We start from the raw sequence: 18,269 nt of genomic DNA, 5'->3' as shown, positions 1-18,269 counted from the left end.
AATACATCCTGGTATCGCCGTTAAATACACTGTGACCCAGTTGGTATAGTAACATTGTATTATGAAAATGTAGCCTGAGTGAAAATATTGAATGCATGCTGAAAGTGAATATGGTGACATGGGGAGGGTAAGCTAATGACTGTGCTTTTATGTCAAAGAAGAGACTTTTAATCCACACTCTTTTTCTACAAACCCATAATAGGATTATACATATCATTATCTTTCTTTCTTTGAATGTTTTCGAGAAATAAACCAGGCTATATCAACTAGGGGTCCAACTTGACCGCTTACATTACATAGTGTATTCCCTATACCGTATATGTACATGCATAGTGTATTCTTTATAGCAAAAACCATACATTGTTGCTCTAAAAATATTTATATGGTTTCAAGCCAACTCGGCTAACACAAGCATAGCTCAATCGGCATGGGAAAAGTCCATCTGACTGCTAGGAACATGTGAGTAGTCCACATGATGCAAAGTTGATTTTCTTGTTTCTTCTCAAGTAGTTCTTAACTATTTATATTTCAGAGGGCTCAGCCACCATTTAGCCTTATCTCAGTTGGGCCTACTAAACGGCCCCAATCGATGGCAGGTCAATAGCGTAGGCAAATCAATCACAGGGTTTTCTTCTCCAAATATTTAATGAAACATGGTGGCAAATAACTGCAGGATTTATTGTTTGATGCTAAGAGCATAAGTGATTTTCCTCTTCTGCCGTCCCACACGGGGCCTGACTGCTCTGCCGGTCAGGCAGGCTTAAAGGGACCTGGGGAATAGCATGCAGACACTTTTCCGATATATAATAATGTATATATATATATATATATATATATATACATGAATATACACTCTCCTGTCTGTGTTCCTAATCCAGTGTACTGGGCTGACTGGCAGAGAGAGTCATTTCATTAGCGGTGCGTGGGAAGGGAAGCCAGGGTTGACTTGACAGGCTGGAGGGCCTCTCTAATATATGCTCTGATGGCTACCGTTTAACGTTTCAATCCCCTCAAATGATCCCGATGAGCCATGCGCATATTGTTTAATATAAAGGCTGCTAATGTGCGTGCCCAGGCGGGTTTCTGATGACGTATACTAGTGAACTCTGAACTGATGATGACCATGCTTTTTTAGTAGTTTTTTTGTTTGCTATATTTACCATGAGTTACGCCAACAACACTATCAAATCTGTCATTTAAAGAGCAAGTTAGTCCTCTTTTTCCACTTTATGTATTCTCAACCCCATAAGTATTGATTGGGCTATATAATCTAGCACCACCAGAGGCGATGGATTAATTCCCTGGTAGGCTAGGGGACAGCTAGGGGAGAGAGTGTCTGTCGGGGTGCTCATTGGGAAAATCTGACAGATACACAAAGATTAGCAGCCGTTCACATGGGGCCGTGAAGGGGTCTGGGGGCCCTCAGAGGCAGATAAGAGAGGGGCGGAGACGGTGATGATGAGGCTGTATTGTTCTGTAAAAGGGGCAGTTCTCCCTCCGTATGCAGTGCAGCGGTTATGGAGCGTGTATTAAGGAGCTGGGAGAGTGTAATTATTATTGGTTGTGACTGCGCTGACCTGACAGCTGGGCCCAGTCTTGCTCCAGTGCTTGTTGTACAACAACATACATGCAGCTTGAGCACACAGACACAGACACACACACACACACACACACACACACACACACACGTAGAGTACACAAATATATATACACAAACACACACACGCACACGCAGACACACACACACACACACACACACACATGCATATCATATAAACACAGGGAGGGGGGTTTAACATTTGCTCTATTTCAAAAGTCAACTGCAAAATCTAAATCTAAAAACAATTACAGTTGGCTGCAAACAAAAGTGATGTGTCTGAGCCAAAACCAGCATGCTATGCTGCAACTAGCTCTCACAGTCTCACTTCAGAATTAGATGTTCATCCATGTTTCTCAAACGTCAAATTTCGAAGTTCTTCCAAACGTCCAATTTCTGTGTTTAAGGTTAAATTAAGGGATTGACTCCTCATTTTTAAGGTTAGGGTTAAATGTAGGCATTTGCTCTAAAATCTTACGGTTAGGTATTAACTCTGAATGGTTAAGGTAAGGGTTAAGGTTTGGGATAGGCATAAAACTAACATCTTTTTAAAAAAATGTTTTATTGCTGGATTCGAAAACGCAACCATTGGCACCAGAGGCAGATGCTAACAGCGCTCACTGTTGCCCCTAGTGGCCAGTTTCCACGTCATCTCCAGACGTCCTCAGACATGGATGGACGTCAAATAATGACTTGTATCACGGGTAATCTGTCTGGCTATACTAGGGCTGCTGAATGGGCCAATCTGATAAAATGTCACTGATGCTTTGTTTCCTTGTTATGATTTAAACAGTGTTAGGTATGCCCAATTAGCTTTGTTTACATAGACAATACAAATATAGTCTGGGTGGTATGTTGTTATTTCACTTCTTATAGCAAGAGCCTGCTATTGCTTCCATTCATAAGCCTACCATCTTTGTTGTCATCATAATAATGTCATGGCCTATTTCTGTATTTCAGATAATCATGCGTGTACAATTGTACACACACACGTACACGCATACATACACACTTTGTTATTCGCTGCTTGGTATCATCTTATTCATTAATAAGGTGATGTCTTCTAGGTGATTACATCCTTCTCAAAGCTGCCTGCTGAGGTTTAAGTGGTTGTGGTAAAGTCTTCTCTGACCTCACTCTGACAGCATGCTGAGAAACTCAATAACACTGATTACATAGACTAGCTAGGCCTACAATAGCACAACTGCTAGGCCTACATAATCATAACAGAACTGTTAGGCCTGCAGACACACCCAGAACAATAGCATAACTAATAGGTCTACACAGCCCCACAACCATAACATAACTTCAGATGTAGGATCTTAATTTGATCACTCTTTTGTTGCTGAGCATTTTCCTGCACAGCAGGAAATGCAAACTTGTAGTGTATTTGAGTTTTTAAAGGCTTCTGAAGTTTGTCATTTCGACTTTGAAATTCCAGACTTGTTTTGCCCTAACGAAAAATGTATCAACCCCTACCAAAATGTCCATTAATTATCATCCAAATAATGATTCACATTTCCTGTTGCTGCAGGATTATTTTCCTGCTGTAGCAAACTGGCTCAAATTAAGACTCTACATCGGTAATAGGTCTACACAGACCCAGAACCATAACAGAACTAATAGGTCTACACAGACACAGAACCATAACAGAACTATTAGGCCTAGGCTTACAGTGTAGGCCTATAGACCCGGCACCATAACAGAACTGCTGGGCCTACAGATCCAGAAGCATAACAGAAACTCCTTGACTGTCAAGGAGCTAGCCTACTCTCCTTGCCTTGATAAATATAACAAAGTAAAACGAGTTATCCATTTAAAACTGTTCATTGAAAATACACCATGTTTTGTAATTGCAGCAATGTTCTATGTTATTTTGATTATTGGTCACTGGTGAAAAGGAAAGAAATGTATGACAGTTTGTGGGCACCCACAAATATTCATTTGGTTTTGGCGGCAAAAATTATATTTGTCGTTCCAAACTATTTACTCCTCCATTCATGCATTGTTGAGTAAAACTATAACTACTAAGTGAACATGTTTAAGAATTAACGCAAAAGTAAGCTAAAGAAATGTAATTGCTTACTTTGTGTGTACTCCTAATTGTATGTGTTCTTCATGTTTCCATGTCAGAGATTGTGACAGGCAAACGGAGGCGAGTTTGACAGCACGATTTAAAGGGGCAATCTGCGATTGCTACATCCATTTATTTAAATGTATGATATACAGTACCAGTCAAAAGTGTGGATATACTGTACCTACTCATTCAAGGGTTTTTCTTTCTTTTTACTATTTTCTACATTGTAGAATAATAGTGAAGACATCAAAACTATGAAATAACACATATGGAATCATGTAGTAACCAAACAAGTGTTAAACAAATCAAAATATGTTTTATATTTTAGATTCTTCAAAGTAGCCACCCTTTGCCTTGATGACAGCTTTGCACACGCTTGGCATTCTGTCAACCAGCTTCATTAGGTAATAACCTGGAATACATTTCAATTAACAGGTGTGCCTTTTTAAAAGTTAATTTGTGGAATTTCTTTCCTTCTTAATGCATTTGAGCCAATCAGTTGTGTTGTGACAAGGTATGGCGGGTATACAGAAGATAGCCCTATTTGGTAAAATACCAAATCCATACTATGGCAAGAACAGCTCAAATAAGCAAAGAGAAATTACAGTCCATCATTACTTTAAGACATGAAGGTCAGTCAATCCAGAAAATGTCAAGAACTTTGAAAGTTTCTTTAAGTGCAGTTGCGAAAACTATCAAGCGCTATGATGAAACTGGCTCTCATGAGGACCACCACAGGAAAGGAAGACCCAAAGTTAACTCTGCTGCAGAGGATAAGTTCCTTAGAGTTAACTGCAACTCAGAAATTGCAGCCCAAATAAATGCTTCACAGAGTTCAAGTAACAGACACATCTCAACATCAACTGTTCAGAGGAGACTGTGTGAATCAGGCCTTCATGGTTAAATTGCTGCAAAGAAACCACTACTAAAGGACACCAATAATAAGAAGAGACTTGCTTTGGCCAAGAAACACGAGCAATGGACATTAGACTGGTGGAAATCTGTCCTTTGGTCTGATGAGTCCAGATTTGAGATTTCTGTTTCCAACCGCCGTGTCTTTGTGAGACGCAGAGTAGGTGAACGGGTGATCTCTGCATGTGTGGTTCCCACCGTGAAACATGGAGGAGGAGGTGTGATGGTGTCGGGGTGCTTTGCTGGTGACACTGTCGTTGATTTATTTAGAATTCAAGGCACACTTAACTAGCATGGCTACCACAGCATTCTGCAGCGATATGCCATCCCATCTGGTTTGCGCTTAGTGGGACTATCATTTGTTTTTCAACAGGAAAATGACCCAAAACACACCCAAAACACCCAAAACACACCCAAAATGACCCAAAACACAATCACCCGACCTCAACCCAATTGAGATGGTTAGGGATGAGTTGGGCCGCAGAGTGAAGGTAAAGCAGCCAACAAGTGCTCAGCATATGTGAGAACTCCTTTAGGACTGTTGGAAAAACATTCCTCATGAAGCTGGTTGAGAGAATGCCAAGAGTGTGCAAAGCTGTCATCAAGGCAAGGGTGGCTACGTTGAAGAATCTAACATCTAAAATATATTTTGATTTGTTTAACACTTGTTTGGTTACTACATGATGCCATATGTGTTATTTCATAGTTTTGATGTCTTCACTATTATTCTACAATGTAGAAAATATTAAAAATCAAGAAAAACCCTTGAATGAGTAGGTGTATCCAAACTTTTGACTGGTACTGTATACATATTGATTCTTGAACAATATAATTTATAAATGCCTTATGAACTTCAGTTCAATTGTCTTACTCCATCAGAACCCAAAATATAACTTATTTTACTACTTTGCTTGTAAACCAAGTAAAATTGTAAACAAACACTGATAAAAAACTAAAATGTTGATATCATGGATGGTCAGTCCTTGCATCCATAGCTCTGTCTGTGCATTTGAGAGTGGTTACATTTTTCCAGCCCCATCCCTCAGCTATTTACCAAATCAGTGTCAGGGTGATCACTTTGTTATTGTTTGAACTGCAGATTTCCCTTATAAGGTTCATTACAAGAGACAGTCACGCAAGACTGTGGTGCTCTGTAGCTCAATTGTTAGAGCATGGTGCTTGTAACGCAAGGGTAGTGGGTTTGATCCCCGAGACCACCCATACGTAAAAATGTATGCACGCATGACTGTAAGTCGCTTTGGATAAAAGCGTCTGCTAAATGGCATATTATTATTATTATTATTATTACAGTATAGTAGGCCCCCTCCAGCCACCTCCTGCAGTGTCCAGGGCACCTGGCACATGAAGACATCCTCTCCACCATGTTGGTACAGCTGCTGCTCCTCCAGCCCCAGCCTCCAGCCCCAGCCTCCAGCCCCAGCCTCCAGACCCAGACCAGCAGCAACAGCTGGAAAGAGGGAGGCTTTGTCTGGCCCAGTAGGCCCGAGCTGTTAACAGGGGCAATCTGATATCAGTCTGGCCGCAGCGCCCAGTCGAGGGGCCATGAAAGGGCACTGACTGCTGGCTTCATCTGATGGACGGACCAAGAAGAAGTCCCATAATAGGGACACAGAGAGGGGACTATGGAATTTGTATATGACCAGCCTGGAAATATAGCAGTGAGTTTAAGAGATCATGTTGATAGGAAATATAGCAGTGAGTTTAAGAGATCATGTTGATAGGAAATATAGCAGTGAGTTTAAGAGATCATGTTGATAGGAAATATAGCAGTGAGTTTAAGAGATCATGTTGATAGGAAATATAGCAGTGAGTTTAAGAGATCATGTTGATAGGAAATATAGCAGTGAGTTTAAGAGATCATGTTAATATGACTGGACTATAGCATAGTGGGGTCGTATTCAGGATACGTAGGTTAGGGCAGAATGCTGGCGGCATCTTGAGGCTTCTAGTCAGGAGGAGATCTTTATCCGGAGACGTCACCTGATCACTTCATTCATCCACCTCATCACTTCGCCGTGGAACCAAATGGAACCGAATAACAATGGGATTGATGGAATGTTTCCAGGGGATACCTGTTGGTGAGTGACCCTTTACATGTGTCTTCAAATTGGTCCAAGGAATGACCTCAAGTAAATGTTTGACTGTAGACATGGAAAAACCCTGAATTGCTCTATCTTTGGATTAGGGGCAGACCGAGTAAAGGTAAACATAAATAGAGAAATGTATACAATTTATAGCAATGTAGCTTTGAATCAACCTGGTGACTGTACCACATTGGCATATTATTTTCTCTCTGGATGGCAGGTCAATCAGCCTGAACATCCTTTGTCACGGTTATTCAGCATAAGAGAACGTAGGTCTATATTAAGCAGTGTAAGTATTTATTACAGTATTACAATTTAGTCCATGGGTTGGGCAGATATTATCATTGTCATTATAATTTAATAACTTGGGATATATTTTGGTCATGGGGTCAAGTTATGAGGTCAAGTGTCAAGCCTACATTTTAATCCATCATAAACCATACTCTATGTTTTTTCAAAAGAATGACAGATTATAGATATACATACAAATACCCCATATGATAATCATGACAAGCATGACTCTATTCAGTGAGAATAAGCGCTAAATTGATTGAGCATCCTTGCATAGACCAGAGGGTCCTTCCTGATAAGGATCTAGCTCTCTTTAGCCCCTCCCACTCTGTCCTCTCTCTCTCTTTACTTTCCTCCCGCTGTCACTCCTCACTTGGCCTGGCAGCATCAAGACTAGCTTGCATTTTAATTCGGCCCTGAAGTTACTTATTTCATTATCGATCATCCGTAATGCTGAATCAATGTTCATCTTGTTATGTGGACCATACCCGTGTAATACAGTGATAGCGCGGCCCACAGTTACTCACTCCTTTTACAAAGTGACTTTACCGTAAAATCAATGCCTTGTGTTACTGATACCGGTGAAACTGCAGCGGGATGGATAGTGAGTGGGCATCCAGTAGTCAACCGGAGAAAAACACACACCTGCAAATGCAATGTTATATAGGCTAAAAGGCAGGCACTCACATCACATCCTGCTAGCGCGGCGTCCAGTTGTATCACCTTATGGGCGTTGCCTATTTCTGTTATTGGATATGATAATAGTTTGTAAGAATGGTGTCTATGAATGTTTGAAAGCTATTATGGCAGGATTTTATATGGATTGATATTTATAGAATGAAAGTCTAGGCTACTGTCTGAAAAAGCATACAATGTCAGATATGGAATGCATACCAATTGACGTTAGTGCAGAAGCTCCATGGCCCCATGTTATTTTTAGTGTTGCAGTAGCTTATAGGCCTAAAAGGCTAATAGTGGATTTGGTCAATTTAAAACAATGAGAAAAGAAAAAAAATGATTTGCCTAATTGGCTACTATTATGCCTACTACTAATGTTAATAATATTGCAATAACATGATAACAATAGGCTACGTTGCTTACTTTATCTGATACATTATATATAGGCCACACAATTGTGGTGGTATTTGGGGGATATATCATATTTTCATATCTGTGAATTTGAAACCACAATCCTGCAGAACTGCCAGGGTTTTGCTGAGGACATGTGTTGGTAAATAACGGCGAAATAAAGTGACCCGGGACGGCTAATAAAACAAGTCGGAAACCCTCAGGACCGACCGCAGAAAATGTACCAAAGCAAAGCAGCAAGGAGAGGAGAGGAGAGAAAGAGTGCACCGAGAGCGAGCAGGCCATTTGACACCGGGAGCTCTGACCTTACCAATCAATTACTGCCTGTGGCTGGCGGCAGCTCTACAATTTACTCCCAAATTCACTCTTTATAGGCTCGTTTCTGAAGCTGCCTCTTCTCCCCAACTCTGATGAGGTAGGCGAGAGAAACTCCCGATAGATATTAGTGCAGACGTGAACAGTGAGCAGTCGACTCGCCCTCACTGCTGTTAAGTAATGCAAGTCTGTTTGGGGTAGCATGCCATGTAGTCCTAGTGCATATAGAACAGGTTCCAAAATGATTTTTGGTAGAACAGGTATATATAGGCTTGCTTGCTTATTTATTAACCTTTAAAGGCGTGATTATTCCTAATAATTGACTGTTTCGCAGGGGGTCGAAGTTCACATTGTGTGGTTTTGTAGTCTATATAAAAAATATATATAAACAGCATGCAGGCCAAGGCCCATAATCGTTTTCTTGAATTATTTTGCTAATTATAAATGGTGAACATGGGTGATCTGATTTAACCCAAAACTAAAATATATCAGTAACAGTCACACTTCCTGTGTTCCGATGGCACGTTGTGTTTGCAAATCCCGTGTAGCTCAGTTGGTAGAGCATGGCGTTTTCAACGCCAGGGTTGTGGGTTCGATTCCTACCGGGGGGCCAGTATGAAAAGTGTATGCACTCACTAACTGTAAATCGCTCTGGATAAGAGCGTCTGCTAAATGACTAAAATGTAAAATATGATATGATAAAAGTTTCAGTATACACTAACTATAGGCAAATGGTAACTAGTTATATGTAAATCACATGTTAAAACTGTACTAATTTATTTGATCTGATGTTATAAAACAGTTTAATAAGTTGCAGTCCATTGACTATTAATTTGTTTCAAATTGTGAAGAAGGATTGCACTGTTCAAAATTCCTTACTTTTGCGCTAATGCAAATTGAAGTTATCTATTTAATATGCATGGTTGGATTAGTGTAATGTAATTAAAATAATATTATTTAAATTATCCCAACAGTAAAAAATGTAACTTTAAATCTATTTTCAAAGTACTCTTGCTTCCGGTAACTATAATTAATTTATTAAACTATTTCAATGATTGGATTATGTCCCTCTGCTCTTTACACACCTCGAAATGTCTTGCTCTTTTATTTCTTCTCCAATGGGACAAGGATTTGAAATAACATATTTTCAGATAAAGGAAGTGGTACAGTTTTAACTCCATTACTCTGAACCAAGCCCCCTCTCAGTCTCAGCAATGTTTGGATATTGCCAAACAACTCAACTCTAAAAAACATCACGAGGTCAAGAAGTTACGGCCTTATAATAGCATGCGACGTTGTTATTGATTGTGCTCGTGTTCAGTGAACTTGTAAAAGGCCCTTCCTTCTCTGTGGCTCTGATGGCATAATGTGTCATTGTACCTTTACACAGAGTAGGCCTATCATCATTGTTGGGTAGAACACGTTCTAAATTATTCGAGATTTAGCCTAAATGACCAACATGGCTTTTCTTGATCATAAATCGGTATGGAAATAGTTGTAAATCACTTTGGTCCCATATATAATCTTTACAACAGCTCACCCTCATACCATTTGCGCTAATGAAACTTAAGATGCAAAAAAAGAAAAGTAGTCTAAACAAACTCTGCAAGCTGCTGGGTTTTACTAACGTCTCCCTCCAAAGGAATAACAACGTAAAACCTTTTTTGTCAAGGCAAGGCAAAATGCGATTTGGACCTCTCTTTCTCTCTCTCTGTGTATGTCTCTGTCTCTCTCTCTCACCCTCTCACTGACACACACACACATACGCACGCACGCACGCACGCTCACACACACACACACACTTCACCATCCCCCTCTTCCACCAACAGCCCAAAACATCAAGGGTCATTAATTGTGTTTTCTTTTCAAATCCTTTGTCACCGCAATTAACCGATTATGATCAGAAGGCTCCTTTAAATGGATTCCATGTGTGATAAGAAATGTATTACTTGTTTTCTGTCGCCTAGGAGTTATGGAAAAGATTCAAATGTGTAATTTGAAGAGCCTCTGTTTGAAGGCTTTGATCTCGCCTGTTTCTGGAGCTTCATTTCATCATTTGCGATGTGTTGCTGGCGTCTTGTGTATTGCATAAGGAACCACTCTTGAGCGATAGATCCGTGTATATTTGCCGTTGAAAATGATGTGAAATTGTGTCATCTGCATAATTACCCTCAAAGAACTGTGTAAAAAACAGCCCTCGAGTCACTCTCCTGCGATTGTCCTCTTTTGCATGACCGAAACATTAGCCTACATGGGTTATATTATAAGAATAGAGACATGTATAAAGAATTTTACAAAATAATAAAAAGTAGTAGGCCTATGTTATTATTATTATTATTATTATTATTATTATTATTATTATTATTATTATTATTATTCCTAGTAGTAGTAGTAGTAGTAGTAGTAGTAGTAGTAGTAGTAGTAGCAGTAGTGTGGCTGCCCCAGTGTTTGGTGCATTTGATTCATATATCCACCGTGTGTATGTTATAGAGTCAAGCGGAGAGGGCAGGTTATGGGACGCTATACGGTGTGGAGTGGAGGTGAGAGAGAGAGCTGAGAGTCTTAATGTTTTTATGGCTATGCCAGTTTCCCGGGTCGGTGTGAAAGTGTTAAGTTAGTGCATATGTGTTTGATTGGGGTTATAAATCAGACGGAGTCCTTGGGGCCCTGACAGGTCCCGGGGATGAGACACGTGTCCATCCGAACTGGGAGCGCCTCTGAGAGGGCACTAACTGGCAGATATGTCGTTCACACTCCCACTTCCAACCACCTGCTTTTATATTATAACAAGTTGGCAGTTCCAATATTCAGCATTTCAATACACATGTGACACGACACACATCTTACACTAACTTCTTCACCTATTTTAGTTGAACTCATTCAACTAACACATTCCTCCCTCAATCTGAAGGCAAATATCAATGTTGAGTTTCTCAGATCAGCTGTAAAGTCTGGCCCCTCCGTTCACTCTGCTGCAGGTTGGTGTGTGTGTCTGAGTGTTATTGACTGCTATGTAGTGATTACCATGCCGGTTGGATGGCATCCGCCACTCGCTGTAATTAATAACCTCATAATCCAGGTTCGGTTGGGTGTCAAGATGCCAGCACGTTAAGGGGAAACACGGAGGTTCGGCACTGAGTTTATGGAAACAAGACGTGGCCTTATAGTCTATATGAGAAATGATAGCTGCTATTATCCCTCCCAGACAATGATATCAGCTCCAAAAGAAGATTAAAGGTTTAAACAAGTAGGCCTACATAGACATAGACCTAGTTCTTGGAAACCGGATCTCATCATCAAAACTAAACTGAGATTGATGAGATTTAATTTCGCTGTCAATATTGCGCTGAGATTTATCATATTCAAATAAACTGCAACAGCAATACATAAGTCACCACTGTAGTTGTTTTGCAAACGATTAACAGACATATGATGGTACAAAGACGGGGATGTAATACGATTAGGGATGTTTCCTACATATTTTTATATATTGATTCATGGAATTTCAATTCTGACTCCCTTGCTTTGTTTTAATCCGATTTATATACAAGAAAAAACTGGTTTTGTCAAATTCATCAAGCGGATTTCTTAAAGGTAGCCTAATCTTTATGTGCGATAGTCTTGTAAAGATTATATTTTTTTCCTGGAAGGGAAGCCTTGGTACATACATACAAAATTAGATTTTATAGAATTGTTTTTAACAGGCCTAACCTGTTTACAAATAGCTATGGCTTTCCGTGCAAAATGAGCTTTCCGTGCATAATGAATAACATCAGTGAATTTTAAATAAATTAAACCACTTGCAATTATTATTATTATTATATTATTATTATTATTATTATTATTATTATTATTATTAGGCTATTATTATTATTATTATTATTGTTATTAATATTATCATCATCATCATCATCATCGTTATTTTATGACACTATTATTATTTACATCAACATTATTTGTGGTGTTGTTGTTGTTCATGTAAAATATTTATTTACCTCAAAGTTTTAGTTTCCAGTGTATCACTTTAAATATATATCCACCACAATACACAACACAACGTGTTTATTTCTTATCGTTGCCATTGTTGACGGTTACACTTTGCATTCATTAACAGCGCAGGCGCTAATCACCCATGCAGCTTTTCATTTCTTGACAACTTTCTCTCTGACGTCAAATGGTTACATGCTAACTGTTTGATGTCCCAAATTAAAAGAGTGAATTGAGTCCGATCCGCTTGCCACTTGTTAGAAGCTTCGGCAACACCTCAAAACGGCATACGAAAACACATTTTGCCCATAGACTTTTAGCATACCTGGGTCCAAATCACTCGATACGGGAAATAACATAAGTTTCTTAGGTCTTTTTTTCCAGTGGACATGTCTTAACTGAGTCGCGGGTGCACATACGTGGGACACATTCATTAGAAGAAAACTGCAGACACTAGGCTTATGTGAAGTTAATCACTCAACAGCATTTAAATATTTACTATTTGTGCAAATGACCACAAATTGTGAATTAGCAATAAAATGGGGTAGGGCTGAGGCGAACAAATAACAAATTAAATGATTGGCGAGCCATCAAATGAGATTTGAAACCCATTCAAATAAGAGATCGCGACGTCAGTGCACTTATCCAGGGGAAATACAGAGAGAGAGAGAGAGAGAGAGAGAGAGAGAGAGAGAGGCGCGCGTGGAAGAGCGAGAGTGTGTATAGGGGGTGAGATTTGAGAAATAGGAGGGGCTTCTAAACGACTAGAAATGTCAATCAGAGCAAGGAGTCCCAATAATCTAAGGCAATCTGTAAGGACCTGACCTTAGTCCATCCAGATCAATAGGGAAGTGAGGGAGGAAGGCGCAATCGGATCGTTTACACTGGCTGTTTTTGAGGAAATATAGACTTCCCTTACACTTTGTTGTACTCACTGTAACGTGGATATCGCAGTACGCACCGCGAGGGCGATTCCCTGCTTTTTGTGATTGCAGCAGACTTTTTTCTACGACCATGTCTTTCCCGCAGCTGGGATATCAGTACATCCGACCGATATACCCACCGGAGCGCCAGGGTATCAGCAATGCCCGAGCCGGTACGGAGTTGAGCCCGTCCGGGGCACTCTCAAACGTTCTCTCAACTATGTATGGATCACCTTTCGCCGCAGCAGCACAGGGCTATGGAGCATTTCTGCCCTATTCAAACGATATATCAATTTTCAATCAATTGGTGAGTGCCTTTACTGATATATGCATTTGGTTCCCTTCATTCGCTTTTTTCCCCCATCCACACTAAAAAAGAGAAAGGGCGAGGTGACGTTACGTTATTGAGACAATGATCCATTCAGGACTGAACAAGAAGTGCTCGTTGGTGAACTTTGTTATTGACTCCTTTTTTTTTAAATATAAAAAGTAGCCAAAAAGTAGCACAATAACCGAAATGTCAGTCGAAAACCTATGTTTAGACCACTAGAAAATAAAGAAAACAACTGAAATTGCATTTGATCGTACAGCCGTTAAAAGTGTGGATACATGCATCTTGAAATACATTGAAATGTTTTGCAATTGGTAGTGAAGTTTTAGAAATCAAATAGTTTTTTTCTTGAACAGAAATGGTGTGTAAAAAATACAAATGTGTAACTTTTACATATGGTGATGCTTTTGTTAGTCGTAAACGCAGAAATCACATATCCTATGTGAAGAAAGACACATGTGGTGATAGTGGCTTAATACTGCATATATTAGCCTATATGATTTGGTCTTATTTATCATAAAGTAGAATTTCATTTTGCAAACATCATTAATCTATCATAATATCTCACACGTCCTTTGGGTCTCTGCTCTTTGTCTTTTAGGGTGCTCAGTATGAGTTGAAAGACAGTCCAGGCGTCCAAGGACACCCAGGATTTGCCCACCATCACCCAGCGTTTTACCCATATGGCCAGTATCAGTTTGGTGACCCGTCCAGACCCAAAAATGCGACCAGGGAGAGCACGAGCACACTGAAGGCCTGGCTGAGCGAGCATCGTAAGAACCCCTACCCCACCAAGGGCGAGAAAATCATGCTGGCCATCATCACCAAAATGACCCTCACCCAAGTGTCCACCTGGTTCGCCAATGCCAGGAGGAGGCTAAAGAAGGAGAACAAGATGACCTGGACTCCCCGGAGCCGCACAGACGAAGAGGGAAATGTTTACAACAGTGATCACGAGGAGGGAGAGGAAGGGGACAAGAGGGAGGATGAGGAAGAGATCGATTTAGAAAATATCGACACGGAAAATATCGAGAATAAGGACGACTTGGATGATCAGGATGACCTACACGCTGATTTAAAATTAGATGGTAGAAGCGACTCTGAGATTTCAGACGGCTATGAGGATTTACAAGGGCCGGATCAGAGATTTCTAAAGGCTGTAGTGAAGGAGGGCAAAGATATTAACGTGGAACGGGGCGAGCACTTCCACCACCACCACCATCACTCTTTTGAAATTAAAGCCTCACAACCGAATGGCGAACAACTGAAACTGAATCCGGTGTCCATCAATTCGCCCCCATCAGAAAATAACGCGGCCCCGGCCCCGGCCCAAAAGCCAAAGATTTGGTCTTTGGCGGAGACAGCAACAACCCCTGACAATCCCCGCAAATCTCCACAAATGAATGGCAGCAACACAGTTGGGCCCGGGGCCCAGACCATAATCAGCCCTCATCACAGACTCATCTCTTGTCCTGTTGGAAAAATCCAGAACTGGACAAACCGAGCTTTTTCTGCCCACCAGCTCGCATTACTGAACTCTAACCATTACCTTGGACTGGCGAACCAGGCTTCGGCGAACGGGCTCGCCCTCTACAGCAGGCAGCAACACCAACACACGCAGGACAAGAGTCATAGCTCAGACACAGCCGTCACAGGTACATGTCACCAACACTGAGGCTGGCGAGCCTGACTGTATAACAAACTGTTCATTATTACTCTATTTCAGACTTTACTTATCCCTCTTTAACGCTATAGCCTACTTAAATAGGCCTGTTCTGGACAGATATTTTGAGGCCGTAAAGATGATCATAAAAGTGTGTTTCCATGCTGTCGTTTATGTGACAGAATAAGGTGGTGTTGAAGCTTTGAACTGGGGGAAGACAGACAGAGTTGGTCGAAATAAAGGGCCGAAGTCATTGGTTTTTAATGTTATTATCAGCTGGTTTATTGTGAGAATGGATGGTCATTCATGTCCGATAATGATTTTTAAATTCAGCATTTGGCCCCATATTTCTTTGTCACATACCTACTTCAGTATTGTACGTGCTTGTATTTAACCCGTGACTGACTTGAAGATTCCCAGGCAGTGAAATACTAAATTCACGGCGACAGTGCTGTGCTCTAGTTATAGACAGGAGAATGAATGCATTTATTTATTTATTTTATTGCCATTATTATTTCAGAGAGATCTAGTGCCTTGGAAGCAGAGAAAAAGTTGTTAAAAACAGCCTTCCACCCAGTTCATAGACGGTAAGAGACTGTCATCTTTATGTTATTTGGCTAAATTATTTTTTATGCACATCCTATTTTATCTTTGACTACCACATTTACTCAAACTATAGCCTATTTTGTCGTATTTGTAGGACATGGAATAGATGGATTCCTCAGTGCTTGTGTTATTTCGTTTAGGCCTCAAAATTATATTTGCATATTTGTCATGCAAAAACCCCAGCTCAAATTTACCACATTGGTTTTATAACCGGCTCTCATTTTTCAAAAGCAATCTTCACTTTATATCACTTTACTTTTCAAGCATTTCATTACCTTGCAGTTCTAGGTTATTATTATTTTCCTCTTACTGAGTGTATTTATTTTCTTGACCCGTGTGTTGCAGGCCTCAGAATCAACTCGAAGCAGCCATGGTTCTATCAGCTCTCGCCTCCTCCTAGACTTTGACTTTCACTCTTTCTTTTTATGATTTTATTTTAATCTGTTGTAAGGAATGTAAAATAAGAATAATACATCTGTGTATACTTACCTTGTAAGCATGTCCTGTGTAAACCTGCTAATGTAATAATGTATGAACCAGTAGTCTGTGAGTTTTCTTTTTCTTTTTTGTAAGTTCTGTGAGGATTTGATGTTCAAAATGTTTTGTATATAAAGTTAAGAAAATGTACATACTTGTGAACCAAATTGTACAAGAAAGTCTATATTTTGGCTAATAAATGAACTGCTGCAACTTTATTCAAATCGCTTGTGATTTTTGGGAAGCTGTTTGTCTGATGATTATTTTGTGAAAGGAGAATTAGCTGTTGTGGGCCTTAGATGTTATGAATTAGATTGTGAAGTGGTGCAGAATTTCAATGCTTTGCTTTTTGCATGTGTGTGTGTCTGTCTGCGTGGCCTGGGGCGGATAGGCTTCATCATACTGGGCTGTGATAAGTAAATATTCTATCAGGATTTGAGGCATTTTCACATGAGGGACTTAAGAGTAATTAGTTAAGAGTAATTAGTACTATTGCATCGTACATTTGGATATTAAAGTTCTGGGATTATCTTTATTGAGGCATAACAGACGAATTAAAATGAATAATTATTTCATAAATTTTCGTCTGAAATTGTATGGCATTTGAAGAGAAATGATGTAGGCCTACTGACTATTTGAAGATTTGGATGGAACTATTTTGGACTGAGAGGTTAAACGTCGTATAGGCTAGGCTATGCGTACATGGGTTGTGGTGTTGTATGTACAATGCAATCTCAGTTCGCATGTGATATTTGTGGTAGGCCTACTACATGTTTTTTTGTTATGCATCTTGAATTCGGTCAGCCGTTGTGGGCTGCACTGCTAACCATATGCCACCAATACATTGTGATATCATTTATTTATGTTTGTTTCCACATTTAAGATAATTTACATGTCAGAAGCGGTGTGAGATAAAGTTTATGTAAAGTTGGAGTTGGAGCTCCCTCTACAGTCTAATCTAGTCACCATTGCTGTGATTCTGCGGTCTGGAAAAGACGGATAGGGATATTTCTCTGGTTTTCAATACGAAATCTTTGATCAAACAGATTAACCTAAATCACAACTTTGTACTGTAATGACCAATATGTAATCAAGCCATTGAAAAATATTTTTTGTTATAGGCCCATCGTAAAAGCTTTTGGCATGGTTTGGCATGCACTAAAATAGAACCTTCTCCAGCGTTGCACTCAATTCACCTAAAATGGTTTAGCATTCTTAACAATTAATAGATCAAGAAACATTTGCAATATTACCTTTCGTTGTACATATTAACTTGGGAAATGTTGCTGCTGCATAAACACCAATGTTAATAAACAGGCCACATAAATAAATGGGGCACATATTCACTAAATTCGTTGTTTCAGTATCATTTAATTAATTTTTTCCCGTTTCAATTTATTTCACTTTTTAAAAAAAAGTATTAAACGTTTAAATTGTACATTTCAACCCCCTCTTCAAAATGGTTAAAGTTGTTGTAGGCCTATGACCATTTCTCCAACATGTCAATGAAAGAAAAAAACAGGCTAGGCCTACTGCAAAAAATAAACAAGCAAAAACATTAAATCCTATCGAATATGCGACATGTTTGCAGTCAATTGTGCAGTGAAATTAAGCGCAGATATCGAAATAGAAACGAAATACTTTAAAATAAGACGTTTTAGTAGATTTATGAATGTGTTTGAATTAGCCAATTAAATAGTCTTGTTCAAATAGCAACATTGTTTTTCTAGAAAATAGAAGAATACAGACAATATGTTTTCAAATTGTATGGGGAGCCCCAGATTTCCTTTTTCCTCTTTGTTGAAGTTAAAAAATCATACAAATGACGCACTCTGTCACACATTCCACCAATTGAGCGCGTTTTGGGTTGGTTGGCCAATGGAGAGCAGGACCGCT

The 18,269-nt window shown here is 39.7% G+C and overlaps 1 protein-coding gene across 3 annotated transcripts; it reads left to right on the top strand.

The window, feature by feature from the left end:
* The first annotated feature begins 13,038 nt into the window (after positions 1–13,038).
* irx3a (iroquois homeobox 3a) lies at positions 13,039–17,720 on the top strand. Of its 3 annotated transcripts, XM_084153806.1 has the most exons (5): positions 13,176–13,603; positions 14,229–14,948; positions 15,063–15,282; positions 15,811–15,877; positions 16,242–16,590. In XM_084153806.1, exons 1-5 carry the CDS (start codon positions 13,388–13,390, stop codon positions 16,294–16,296), a joined length of 1,278 nt encoding a protein of 425 aa, XP_084009932.1. In that variant the 5' UTR covers positions 13,176–13,387; the 3' UTR covers positions 16,297–16,590. The 3 variants fall into 3 exon arrangements, with proteins under 3 accessions (XP_084009930.1, XP_084009931.1, XP_084009932.1); XM_084153804.1 differs by having other exon boundaries at positions 13,039–13,603; positions 14,229–15,282; positions 16,242–16,591; XM_084153805.1 differs by lacking the exon at positions 15,811–15,877 and having other exon boundaries at positions 13,171–13,603; positions 14,229–15,282; positions 16,242–17,720.
* Positions 17,721–18,269: the final 549 nt, after the last annotated feature.

The sequence above is a fragment of the Coregonus lavaretus genome (assembly GCF_964263955.1).
Source record: "Coregonus lavaretus genome assembly, chromosome: 37".
NCBI classification, from domain to species: domain Eukaryota; kingdom Metazoa; phylum Chordata; class Actinopteri; order Salmoniformes; family Salmonidae; genus Coregonus; species Coregonus lavaretus.
This window is presented reverse-complemented; position numbering and strand designations above follow the sequence as displayed.